Source organism: Electrona antarctica (assembly GCF_951216825.1).
Source record: "Electrona antarctica genome assembly, chromosome: 13".
In the NCBI taxonomy this organism is placed as follows: domain Eukaryota; kingdom Metazoa; phylum Chordata; class Actinopteri; order Myctophiformes; family Myctophidae; genus Electrona; species Electrona antarctica.
Genome location: NC_136794.1, coordinates 42054039 through 42067112, shown reverse-complemented (window position 1 = coordinate 42067112; position 13074 = coordinate 42054039). Strand labels below are relative to the sequence as shown.

The following is a 13074-nucleotide window of genomic DNA, read 5'->3' as shown; positions in this document are numbered from 1 at the left end:
GGGACACTAAGCCCCACGGCCAATGGGACACTAAGCCCGCTCTCCTCTCCCCCACCACACCATGACTAGAGACTGCATACGCGACTACAGAAAGACCCACTAAACCGAGGTGGGGTTAGTAAAAGGGCCTTTCTGTGTGGAGTTTGCATGTTCTCCCCTGTAGGTACCCTCACAAAAAACATGCAGTAATCCTGGTCTCTAAACTGCCTCCCCCTGGCCAGCCGGGGCGGCTGATGGAGGGGAAAGGAACTGGTTGGAATAACGTGTTCCTTCCATGCGCTACGTCCAACCAGGGAAACTCCCCCTGTCAGGTGCAAAGGAGCGACTTGGACACTCATGCATGAAGGAAGCATGAGTTCAAGTCCGTTGCTCTCCCCAGGTTGGCGGAGGGTGTGTAGAGCCCAGGATCATTAGATAATTGACACAGGGGTGTCACTCGGTGGCGCGCTATGAGCTTGTAGATCTGCTATAACATAACATGCATAACATAATGCTAACACCAAAAGGGGTTCCCGCCCAAAATGGGTTAAATCTGTGTAACTATTACCGTTAAAGAAAATGCTTCTGCATCGTCAAATTCATCCATTTATATAATTGGCTCAGTTATCAAACCATGACATTTTTAAGTGGTGCAACCACTTCATTAAGTAGCTTTGTGTGTGTGCCTGGCTGGCTGGCTGTGTCTGAGCACGAAAACAGCATTTGGTTTGTTTTCAAAACCAAGTGTCACTGTTGTGCAGCCTAACACACACATACATATTAACTGTATATATGATGATTTCAGGTGTATCAGTACAGTACAGTACAGTACAGTACAGTACAGTACAGTACAGTACAGTAGAGGGACCCCCTGGGGACTCCCACACGGTAACTGTCATTTCTCGACCGCTTCGGACACGGGGCGGCTCGCTGGAACCGGGCCGGCACCCTGGGCGTGTTCCTGTGGGGCTGGGAGTTCCGGGGACCCCCCGGGGACCCCCATACGGAGTTGCACCACTTAATTCACACGGGTGTGATTTTGTTAGAAGAAAAGCTCACATATTGATTCAGATGATAACTGTAGTGCACAATACAGTGTAATTCTTTAAAAAACGACAGCGTTTGGAAATGTCTAACATCTGTCTGTAAGGTAATTAATTTATTTTCCCCTGAGTTTCTGTTGCATGATGATATATAATGATATATAATGATATATAATGATATATAATGACAGACTAGTCATTTCTTGTTAAGACCTGAGACCAGATTCTACAAATGTCTTAATCATGACAGTTTTCTGAAAAACCTAATCTACCTACAGTGTATGTCAGTGGTTCTCCAACTTTTTCATGTCAAGAACCCACATAACTTTCTGTATTTCGTCGCCGACCCCCATCTGAAAACAGTCATGCTGTTCCACGTTTCACGCTGTGAAAAAAAATATATTGAATGATTTGCGTCACATTTTCACGATTTTTCAAAAAACCGAGTGCTGCGCTACGATTTTGTAGATCTGATTTGATCTAACTATTAACTTTTTGTGTTTTTTACTTTTTTGTTAAAGTAACACCCTACTTGATCATACCACAGCGTAGCAGATTTACAAGCTAATTTTGCATAGTACAATAAGTAGAATATTGTCCAGCGCAATTACGTCCAGACGTATAGGCAAGGATCACCAACTTAACCCATTTAGGCCTGAAAAAACGTTGGCGCGCTATGAGCTTGTAGATCTGCTATTTTTCAATAGCTAAAGTATAACATAATGCTTAGTTAAAACACCAAAAGGGGTTCCCGCCCAAAATGGGTTAAAAACCAAAACATCAACTCCTCACACGGAATCATGGTCCCCCTAAATGTTTTGGGGGGGATCTTTGTCAGGCAATCCATGCTGGTCACAATATTGCCAAGGCAATGGGGTGAGGGAGATGAGAGGTTTCTCCTCAACAGCAACGATCTCCTTATTTATGTACTAAACCTTCCATCAAAACTGCGTTGACAAATATACTGGTAGTACTGCTGGGATTCCCCCCACACTGAGTGGAAGGAGTTGGCTGACAGCATGACAGCTGCTGCTGGCAGGCCTCCTCACACTTGTTCTGAGTGTATCGCCTGCCCTGGGTGTTCTGTGAGCCGTGAAAGGTCACCGTTTTTTCTTCTTTTTCTCTTCGCTCTGTGTTCTTGTTCCCTCGCATCCAGGATAAACTCCACTGTCTGCTCAGCCATGAATTCTAACACAGCATCCCCGACATTCAACTGGCTGTCTGGTGGCCTCGTCTTCATCCCATGTCTGACATGTCCACTTCTTTCTGTGACGTCTTAACGAGGACAGTTCAGCAAACGGTGTTACTTTGGCTTGCGTTAAAGCCCTTACCTCTGACTTCTAGCCCTACTGTAGGGCTGATAGGAATTGATGGAATCGTGCACTTTAAGATGAATGTATGACATTTGGCACACCGTTAGAGCATGCCATATGGAACATTCTTGGCTACAGGACCATGGCAGATTTGTCCCGTGGTGACCATGGCAGCCATTTTCCAAAATGGCCACCACCTGCTGTTATTTTACCAATTCTGGTTCTAGACCACCTAGGATCTTTATTCTGGTGACTAATCCCACATTTTCAAGGATGAGGAATACAGTGGTAATATACTGTTTAGATTTGTCCTGTGACCATGGCAGCCATTTTTTTAAATGGCAATAACATTAACAAAATGGCAATAATGGCAAAAGAAAATATGATGGAGGGGGAAGAAACTGGTTTGAATAACGTGTTCCTTCCACGCGCTCCTTCCTACCGGGGAAGCTCCCCACCTGTCTTCTGATAAGAAGCGGCACGCTCACTGATATGATATGATATGATATAGTACTTTATTGTCAGTTCACACTGAAATTTGTCTTGCGACACAGCAGCCAAGTATGCAGAACACATATACACACATTTGACACAACACAAAGAACAAGACAATTTACATACATAAAGACATGAAGACAAGAGCAATATCCACCGCTTAGATTATCCTGTGGCTACTATGACTCCTGATTAAGCCTCAAGGTCGACTGGTGGACAAAGGACCTCTTTATGACCTTATTGTATGCTGGTACACCATATCTCCTTCCTGAAGGTAGCAACCTATATTCGCCATACAACACATGCTTAGTATTAGAGGTGATATTCCTTGCTAAACTCCTCACTCCTCATGCATTGAAGGAAGCATGAGCTCAGTTCGGGGCTCTCCCCAGGTGGGCAGAGGGAGAGTAGCCCCCAGGATATCCAGCTTCTTAGGCAATTGAGCACTGGGTGAAAAAATGGATAACACAAATAAAAAAACAAACAAACAAAAAAAAGTGAAGCACAACACATTAGCCTACTACCTATCTTGAACGGTAAACTAAAACTATCCACCTCACCCAACTGGTGTTCCATTATTAGCCTGCTATGCATCCATGCAGAGAGACTCCTTGTGAGGCTGTCTCCACACATCCTCATCAATGAGCCTCCATGGAGGGCACTGCCTCTACCTGTCCTACTTCCTGTAGCTGATGTAACCGTAATGTAACGAGGGTGGCCGCTTTAACCCATTTTGGGCGGGAACCCCTTTTGGTGTTAGCATTATGTTATGCTTTAGCTATTGAAAAATAGCAGATCTACAAGCTCATAGCGCGCCACCGAGTGGCGCGCTACGAGTTTGTAGGTCTGCTATTTTTGGAAAAATCGAAGAAACATAGCTTTTTCAGAAAACTGTCAGGATGTAGAAGACATTTTTAGAATCTGATCTCAGTCAAAATGGGTTAAGCCTGAATTTAAAAATAGCCAAATCTACAAGCTCCACAATGACGTGTTGTGGAGCTTGTGGGTTGGCTATCTGCGCAGTAACTAGGTGTAACTCGGGCTTAATATAAGCAAAATCCGGTGAAAGTTACAGGAGTTCTTACTGTATGGTATGTGAGATATGAAACGCAAGCTTACCATAATCAAATTAATCATTATCTTCAATCATATTCAAGGGGTTGGGGGGAAAAACTAAACTCTGAGCTTTCAGTTCAGAGGGGTGTGTGTCCGGCTGACACTCCACGCTCATTAATGTTATTTGCGTCACGGCAATTATGTTAATTATGTCAATTATGTTGTGTTTCTGCATCAAACAGAGCTACACCTGTGACCTAATCTAAGATTCCATCAAAGCCAAGCATTTTTACAAGTGACCGTCTCTCTATAGTGTTTTGCTTGAGCTGCTGGAAATAACTAGGCTACACGTGGCTGTTAAAAGTCCAGATGACAACAGTTTTTAAGTGTTGACTGTTGTGAATTAAAATAGGTTGAACTGGCTGTGTGCTGTAGGAGTATTTCCAGGGAGTTCTCGTCTCACATTGGGGGCATCACATCAGTAGGAGTATTTCCAGGGAGTTCTCGTCTCACATTGGGGGCATCACATCAGTAGGAGTATTTCCAGGGAGTTCTCGTCTCACATTGGGGGCATCACATCAGTAGGAGTATTTCCAGGGAGTTCTCGTCTCACATTGGGGGCATCACATCAGTAGGAGTATTTCCAGGGAGTTCTCGTCTCACATTGGGGGCATCACATCAGTAGGAGTATTTCCAGGGAGTTCTCGTCTCACATTGGGGGCATCACATCAGTAGGAGTATTTCCAGGGAGTTCTCGTCTCACATTGGGGGCATCACATCAGTAGGAGTATTTCCAGGGAGTTCTCGTCCCACATTGGGGCCATCACATCAGTCAGGACATGTTTATGTTGCACACTAATCATCACAGTGGACACAATGTTAGCGGACGTGCTGGAAATCCTCCCGCGCGCTCCTCCGGCGCCTCGGGCGTGCTTCTTCTTAAGGTCAGGACAGAATGTGCTCGGGTTTAGAATAAAGCTGGTGGCTTGTCTCCGTACTGTGTGTGAACGCCGCTTTCCGTTGCTACATCGTAATAGTGTGGCTTCTGATTCTGAATTGATAGTGTATTGTAACAACATTTGTGATATATTTTGTAAGCATAATGTTTTTTTCTATGTGTAATTTAGTTACCTTAGCCTTAACCCATTTTGGGCGGGAACCCCTTTTGGTGTTAGCATTATGTTATGCTTTAGCTATGGAGAAATAGCAGATCTACAAGCTCATAGCACGCCACCGAGTGGCGCGCTACAAGCTTGTAGGTCTGCTATTTTTGAAAGATCGAAGAACGGCCGACATAGAAACATAGCTTTTTCAGAAAACTGTCAGGATGTAGAAGACATTTTTATAATCTGATCTCAGGTCAAAATGGGTTAACCAATTAACCTTAGACAATATAATTGTCTTGTACAACATAATGTGTCCTCTACAGCAGGGGTTCTCAAAGTTTTTGGGTCTGGGGACCCCTGGAAATGCTTTGGCCATGTCTCGTGACCCCCGCCCCGCCCTCCTCCCCACCACCAATACAAACTGACTGCAAAAATGACCTTTAATATAGAAAATATATCATAATATCATTAATGAATACTTAAACCAGATATAATCATTAATAGAGAAAATATATCATATCATTAATGAATACTGAAACCAGATATAATCATTAAGGAAAGTTTATGCATACTATATAAACTCTTAATTTCCATTTTCCAGCCATTCAGTTGCAAATAAACAACTAAATACATCCCTCCCCACGATGTGGCACGTTGTTATCTTGTAGATCAGGTCTAAGTGGCGGTATAAATTAATCATTTCTCCTATAACACAAACCGCACACGGCTTACAGCAAAATATATTGAAGAAAACACAACATTTTGGTCAACTTGTCTTGCCTCAGCTTGCCTCAGCTGCAGCCCCTCAAGCCGTGATCATAGGGGGTCCCCAGATAAATGTAAAAGCTCACAGCACATCACTTCATGCCACGCTGCAAGCCTGTACATCTGCTACTTTAGAAAATATTAGAAGAATACACCTTTGCCCTCTTCTCGCACTATTATGCTCAAATTGCACCTTCTAAACTAAATGTGTTGTGTATATATGGAACATAACATACTGACTGATGCTGTTAACAAAAAGTTGACCTAACTTTGCTACTACAGGGAAAACGTGTGCGTGCCGTGTACTGTACATATGTTACTCTTTTTTTACTCTTTGTTTGCTCCTTCTTGCACTCTTTATTCTATAATTTTTTTTGCTGTTTGATGCTATCTATGCTGCTGTTGTCTGAAGAAAGCCAAAGAAAAATGAGTTTTACTCTTAAGTACCTGTACACTAGATGTAACAATAAAATACAACCTTGAACCTTGTGCAAAAGGACAAACGAACAAACTTCCTGTCTTCTTCCCCCCCCCCCCCCCCCCCCACACACCCTGCAGAGAGGAGGAGGAGAGCCTGCGGGACAAGATCCGCGCGGACCACGAGCGCGCGTTGCAGGAGGCCAAAGAGAAGCTGAGGAAGTCCCGCGAGGAGCTGCAGGCAGAGATCCAGACGGAGAAGAGCAAGGTGGTGGAGGACCTGAAGAAGCAGGACTTACCCAAACCTCTGCCCCCCGTGCCCATGCCCAAGGCGGTGGGCGTCGGTGACGGAGAGCCCCCGGAGCCCGACGTCAAGGAGAAACGAGACAAGATCAGAGAGGTATGTACCAACCAACCAACCGTGCATGGGGGGGGGGGGGGGGGGGGGGAGGGAGGAATGTGTGTAGTACTTTCTAAACGAATGCATGGATTAAAGTTCTCAGTCGCCGCGACTGATTTCAGTCATTTGGATTCCACAGCAGTCTTCAATGGTACGTAGTTCAGACAAGTCATTGGTCCGACAAATGACAACCCACCTCATCTCCTAACCTAACCATAACCTCATCAACTAACCTAACCATAACCTCATCTCCTAACCTAACCGCAAGCACGGGAGCAGACGCTAGTCCGACATCTCGGACTAATGCCCTGTCTGAAAAGCGTCCACCTCCCATCATGTTGTGCATTTGTGATTGGAACTAGCAATAGAATAGATTCGATTCATGAGTATTTGAAGTGGTCAAACCAGCTACAGAATGAATGTTCAGAAGCATGTTTATGATCTCGGATATTTCATGAAAGGAAAAAACCTCAATCTGCAATTTCTTCAGCTGGAATGTGGAGCATAACTGTTTAGAAAGATTATACACGAGTATTGTGCTAATTGGTTGAGGAAACACTCCGTTTTTATAAATCTCAGATTGGGACCAATTTTGGCCTAACAGTTTTCAGTCATGAGATTTGATTTTGCTTTAGCCCATTCAGTCGTCGTCCCTCTCTCCTTTCAGGGTTGGGGACGGAGCGAGCTGGGTGGGCAGGGGAACGGGATGGGTGGGCAGGGGAACGGGATGGGTGGGCAGGGGAACGGGATGGGTGGGCAGGGGAACGGGCTGGGTGGGCAGGGGAACGGGATGGGTGGGCAGGGGAACGGGCTGGGTGGGCAGGGGAGCGGGCTGGCTGGGCAGGGGAGCGGGCTGGGTGGGCAGGGGAACGGGATTGGTGGGCAGGGGAACGGGATGGGTGGGCAGGGGAACGGGATTGTTGCAGGATTTTTGGTAGGGGTGTCAAAAAATTCGAATTAGAATCGCGATTCCGTTATGAACGATTCAAAATCGATTCATAATTTCCAAAAATCGTTGGATCGATTTATTTTTCTGCTTACAGTTACAGGAGTTTTCACTACATGGTGTTTGTGATATGAAATGTAAGCTCACCCTAATCACAGTAAACATCATGTCTTCAGTCATTTTCAAGTTACTGTAGTCACTTCAGTTCAAGACTGGAGTAGATTGTGATGAAATCCTATGTATTGAAATCGTTTTTGGATTGAGAATCGTGACCCCAAGAATTGGAATCGAATCGAATCGTGGGAGACCCAAAGATTCACAGCCCTAATTTTTGGGCTCCGAGCAAGGTTGTAAATTACCGTGTGTGTGTGTGTGTGTGTGTGTGTGTGTGTGTGGTGGACCGGCGTGACCCATTCTACATCTGAAAGCAATTCCGTTTCCTCCTATAAGTCAGTGTATTGCCTGATTTATACATGCTCTGAGTCTACAACAGTGGTTCTAAAACTTTTCAGGTCGAGACCCAAAAGAGAGATAAGACATTTGCCGGGACCCATGCCAGTGGAAATGGCAGCTCTACAAGTGCACAGCGAGCACGTCGCTACAAATGCCTTAAAGTGGAGTCCTTGGGCACCAATGCATGTCTCTGCATTGGTGTAGCATCGCAATAATTTTAACCACTTTTAGATGTAGGCTATTCAAAAATAGCAGTCAGATCTACAAACTCTGCGAGCTGCTATTTCTGAAAGATTTTGAACAATATGGAAAACATACCGGTAAATCTGGGGGGTCCGTGGCCTAATTCATATCAATGTGAGGTTCCTTGACTTGAAAAGGTTTGATGAGAACCACTTGTCGAGCCTACAAGCTCCCAATGCGTCATGAGGCGTGACACGTTGTGACCTTGGAGATGGTCTATTTTTGGTGCGGAAAAGCCAGTGCGCAATTAAATGTAAAAATCACCCGTAGGAAAGAGTCAGAGGGCCAGAGTGCCAGGCATGGGCTCTGCAGGACGCAGATGGTGCTGCTAATATATCTGACACCACACACACACAGTACACACACACACACACACACACACACACACACACACACACACACACACACACCACAGTTATTGTCCGGCATAATTGCGTCTCCCGTTAAATGCTGCTTGGATTCTGAACGATCCTGCGTACAAGGGAGCAGCCGTTTCGCTCACCCCACTCCGGTTTCCAGGGCCTTTTGTGTCTAGAATGACTCTTTTGTTCCCGTTCATAATTACGATTCAGAGAGAATGCCGTACGCTCCCCGAACAAGTCTGAAGCACGCCTCGCTCGGCTTCCCAGACATCGGTCTCCCGATGGTGTGGTGAACGCCACAGGAGATATTGTGACGGTGCTGCCTCAGTCTGATATTGCAGTACTTCTCAAAGTTTTCCAAGTCAACGGGCCCCAAACTGTATGTAGTACTATGTATTTGGCCTCGGACCTCCATCTGAAAAGGCGCCCAGAAGAGTAGATGTATGTAAGAAGAAGATATTGTGTTATAATTGTAATAACAATTCAAATATAGCAGACCATGACACGCTGTGAGCATGTGTGGATCTGCTCTTTTCGAATAGCCTGGTGCTGAGTTAACATATTTAGCTGGGGACCCTCTGGAACCCCCTCAAGGACCCCTGGGGGTGCCCAGAGCCCACTCAGAGAACCAATGGGCTAAGATGAAGGCGGTCGTTGGGCTTTCATCATAATGTCACATCCAGTGAGACTCTGTTATGTAATGTATATTCTGTATGTATATACATTACAGTCTGTATGAGGGCCAGACAGGGAGCAATCACTTCTGCATGGGTTTTTGTAAGGCGACTTTGATTTCAGAGGAAAGCGCTAAATGACTGTCAATAACTGTTGTATGGCTGCTATGTCTGGAGAGCCGCTCCACACTCGACACTGCTCTCCCGTGGGTCCCCAGCAGTACATCGGCCAAGTGTGGAGCTGATCAGGTGAACTGATGTCGATATGCGAAGGACAGACAGAGATTCCTGGATAGATGGATAGATAGAGGGATGTTTTGGTGGTCTGCGTGTGATGGGGAGATGGTGTGTCAGTATAGGGTTATATTATGTCTGTCTAGACAAAGACGTTCAGATTCTTATGCCCTACATTTCTCCAGAGATAGACTTCACCTGATTTTTTTGATGTCCTCTAGTCTAAATACATATTAAACAGACTGATCTTAATGTGCTCTCTATACATATTAAACAGACTGATTTTAATGTGCTCTCTATACATATTAAACAGACTGATTTTAATGTGCTCTATACATAATGCACAGACTGATTTGAATGTGTTCTCTATACATATTAAACAGACTGATTTTAATGTGCTCTATACATAATGCACAGACTGATTTGAATGTGTTCTCTATACATATTAAACAGACTGATTTGAATGTGCTCTCTATACATATTAAACAGACTGATTTTAATGTGCTCTCTATACATATTAAACAGACTGATTTTAATGTGCTCTCTATACATATTAAACAGACTGATTTTAATGTGCTCTCTATACATATTAAACAGACTGATTTTAATGTGCTCTATACATAATGCACAGACTGATTTGAATGTGCTCTCTATACATATTAAACAGACTGATTTGAATGTGCTCTCTATACATATTAAACAGACTGATTTTAATGTGCTCTCTATACATATTAAACAGACTGATTTTAATGTGCTCTCTATACATATTAAACAGACTGATTTTAATGTGCTCTCTATACATATTAAACAGACTGATTTTAATGTGCTCTCTATACATATTAAACAGACTGATTTTAATGTGCTCTCTTTACATATTAAACAGACTGATTTTAATGTGCTCTCTATACATATTAAACAGACTGATTTTAATGTGCTCTCTATACATATTAAACAGACTGATTTTAATGTGCTCTGCTGAAGCAGGGGGCTCCCAGCGAAGCTGAAGCAGGGGGCTCCCAGCGAAGCTGAAGCAGGGGGCTCCCAGCGAAGCTGAAGCAGGGGGCTCCCAGCGAAGCTGAAGCAGGGGGCTCCCAGCGAAGCTGAAGGAGGGGGCTCCTACTGCGCGCGTCGCCAGTGGGGGCCGATTGGCGACGGGGCTGCCCAGCCTCGGGCTCCACGCAATTGTGTGGTCTGTGTAGTGCAATAACCCCCCAACCCCCCCACCCCTGTCTATGCAGTATTTCACAGAAAATAATAATACACTTTCGTCTCCTCCAAAGCCAAAGCACCATTTAGCTCTGAGCTCTGTGCTGCTCTGCTATATACCGCTAATTACCGGAGTGGACATTAGCCGCAATTAGCCTTTAGTCTGGAGATGGAGAGGCCAGCTGAGGCCAGGAAGGGTGGAAACAAAATGGAATGACTCCCAGTACCACTCTGTCCAGTGAGATATTGTAATGACTCCCAGTACCACTCTGTCCAGTGAGATATTGTAATGACTCCCAGTAACACTCTGTCTGTCCAGTGAGATATTGTAATGACTCCCAGTACCACTCTGTCCAGTGAGATATTGTAATGACTCCCAGTACCACTCTGTCCAGTGAGATATTGTAATGACTCCCAGTACCACTATGTCCAGTGAGATATTGTTAGCTTCGAGCTGCAGCAATAACTGTATCAGTGCAACTAATGGCTTAGATATAGATATAGTGTAGGGATGTAATAAGTACCCCTTTTCTCTTCTGAGCAACAGTGTAGGTGTACTGGGGCTCATTGGTTAAGGTTGGAAGGTACATTACACAGCCCCTTGAAAGCTGTTTTGTTGAATATGTAATGTGTGCTCGGCACTGCACACATCACAGCTCTGATTAATGTGCTTCTCTCTTGTTTTGCTGCTATTAAGTTTCTTAAATTCTATGAATTAATTGGGTAAAAATGCTTTGGAACGTAATTAAGTGCTGCTGGGGCTGCAATCACATTTTTATTGTGATCATGATGAATCTTATGTTGACATTTTTTTATTATTAATGTGTTAACCCATTCAGGACGGGAAGCCCTTTTGGTGTTTTAAGCATTATGTTATACTTTAGCTGTTGAAAAATAGAAGATCTACAAGCTCATAGCGTTTGTAGATCTGCTATTTTTTTTAAACGTGAAAATGTTTTCAACGATTTTTCTTTCAGATCGAACGTTTTTAACTCAAATCTTTGCTTCTGGGGGGGGCGGGGGGTTGGAACAACATATTTTCAGATGGGGGTCCGCGGCCAAATACCGATAATTATGGGGGTCCTTGACATGAAAAAGGTTGAGCACCACCGACACAAACTGTCAGGATTTAGAGGACATTTTGTAGAATCTAGTGTCAGCCAGGTCTAAAATGTGTTAACCCATTTTGGGCGGGAACCCCTTTTGGTGTAAGCACTATGTTATCCTTTAGCTATTGAAAAATAGCAGATCTACAAGCTTGTAGGTCTGCTATTTTTGAAAAATCGAAGAACGACTGACATAGAAACATAGCTTTTTCAGAAAACTGTCAGGATGTAGAAGACATTTTTAGAATCTGATCTCAGGTCTAAAATGTGTTAATTGGCAGGAATGTCAAAGTAAAAGCAGTGCTCTGTTGATTTATTTTAGTGTTACCTTTTGGTATTCATTCTGAGATGCACAGAAATTAACAGCAGGTGAATAAGGAAGACCACTTTGACATGTAACTCTGAGCATGTGGATCCACTATTTTCAGTGTCTTTGAGTTTTGACACATTTTGACATTTCCAAATGTAATATAATGACATTCCCAAAATAGGGATAGATTATTAGATATGAATAATGTTGCACTCCTGCACTATTTCATTATTAGATATGAATAATGTTGCACTCCTGCTGCACTATTTCATTATTAGATATGAATAATGTTGCACTCCTGCACTATTTCATTATTAGATATGAATAATGTTGCACTCCTGCTGCACTATTTCATTGCTGTTGGGCAGTAACCTCTTATCTCCAAATTAATGTCCTACAAGCTCGAAGTTTTGAGCTTGTCGTTCTGGTACTTATGCTATTTTTTAATTTTAATTCTGAAAAATGTCAGTTTTGGACAGACGATATGAGGTTTCCAACCGACAGCAATGATACAAAATAATAATAATAAAGAATAAAGTATGCTGTTCTTGCTTATTGTAAATCGCTCTGGATTAAGAGCGTCTGCTAAATGTCTAAATTGTTCACATTGCTATTTGACAGACAGACTGGCCTCTTGACTTGGCTCACAAATCAGTCAGCTTGGGACTGTTGAGTGAATGCAAACCATTAGATTCGGGGTTGGCATCGATGCATGCGTGCAAGTGGGTGTGTGCATGTGTGCATGTGTGCGTGTGGTACAGTCTGATAAATTGATCTGTCCAGCGGGCCTTTTTTTAAGTGCAACCTAAATGGTGCTTTTAGACGGATCTATGGGCTCTTAACACTTTGATTGCTACAAGATCTCGACAGGCCTATTTGGATGTTGCTACCGTTTAACATTGCACAAAGGTCTTGTTCGGGGGCCCACAGCAAAATGTTCTCTTATAGCGAGAATCACACGCATAC

The 13074-nt window shown here is 43.7% G+C and overlaps 1 protein-coding gene across 1 annotated transcript in view; it reads left to right on the top strand.

The window, feature by feature from the left end:
- Positions 1-13074, top strand: part of LOC306934992 (mannosyl-oligosaccharide 1,2-alpha-mannosidase IB-like) — a gene marked incomplete at its 3' end in the record, with an annotated part of 165797 nt that overhangs the window by 41330 nt on the left and 111393 nt on the right. The window contains exon 4 of the mRNA XM_079517814.1: positions 6316-6574. Within this exon, the coding sequence (XP_079373940.1) occupies positions 6316-6574 (259 nt within the window). The remainder of the gene's footprint in view (positions 1-6315; positions 6575-13074) is intronic.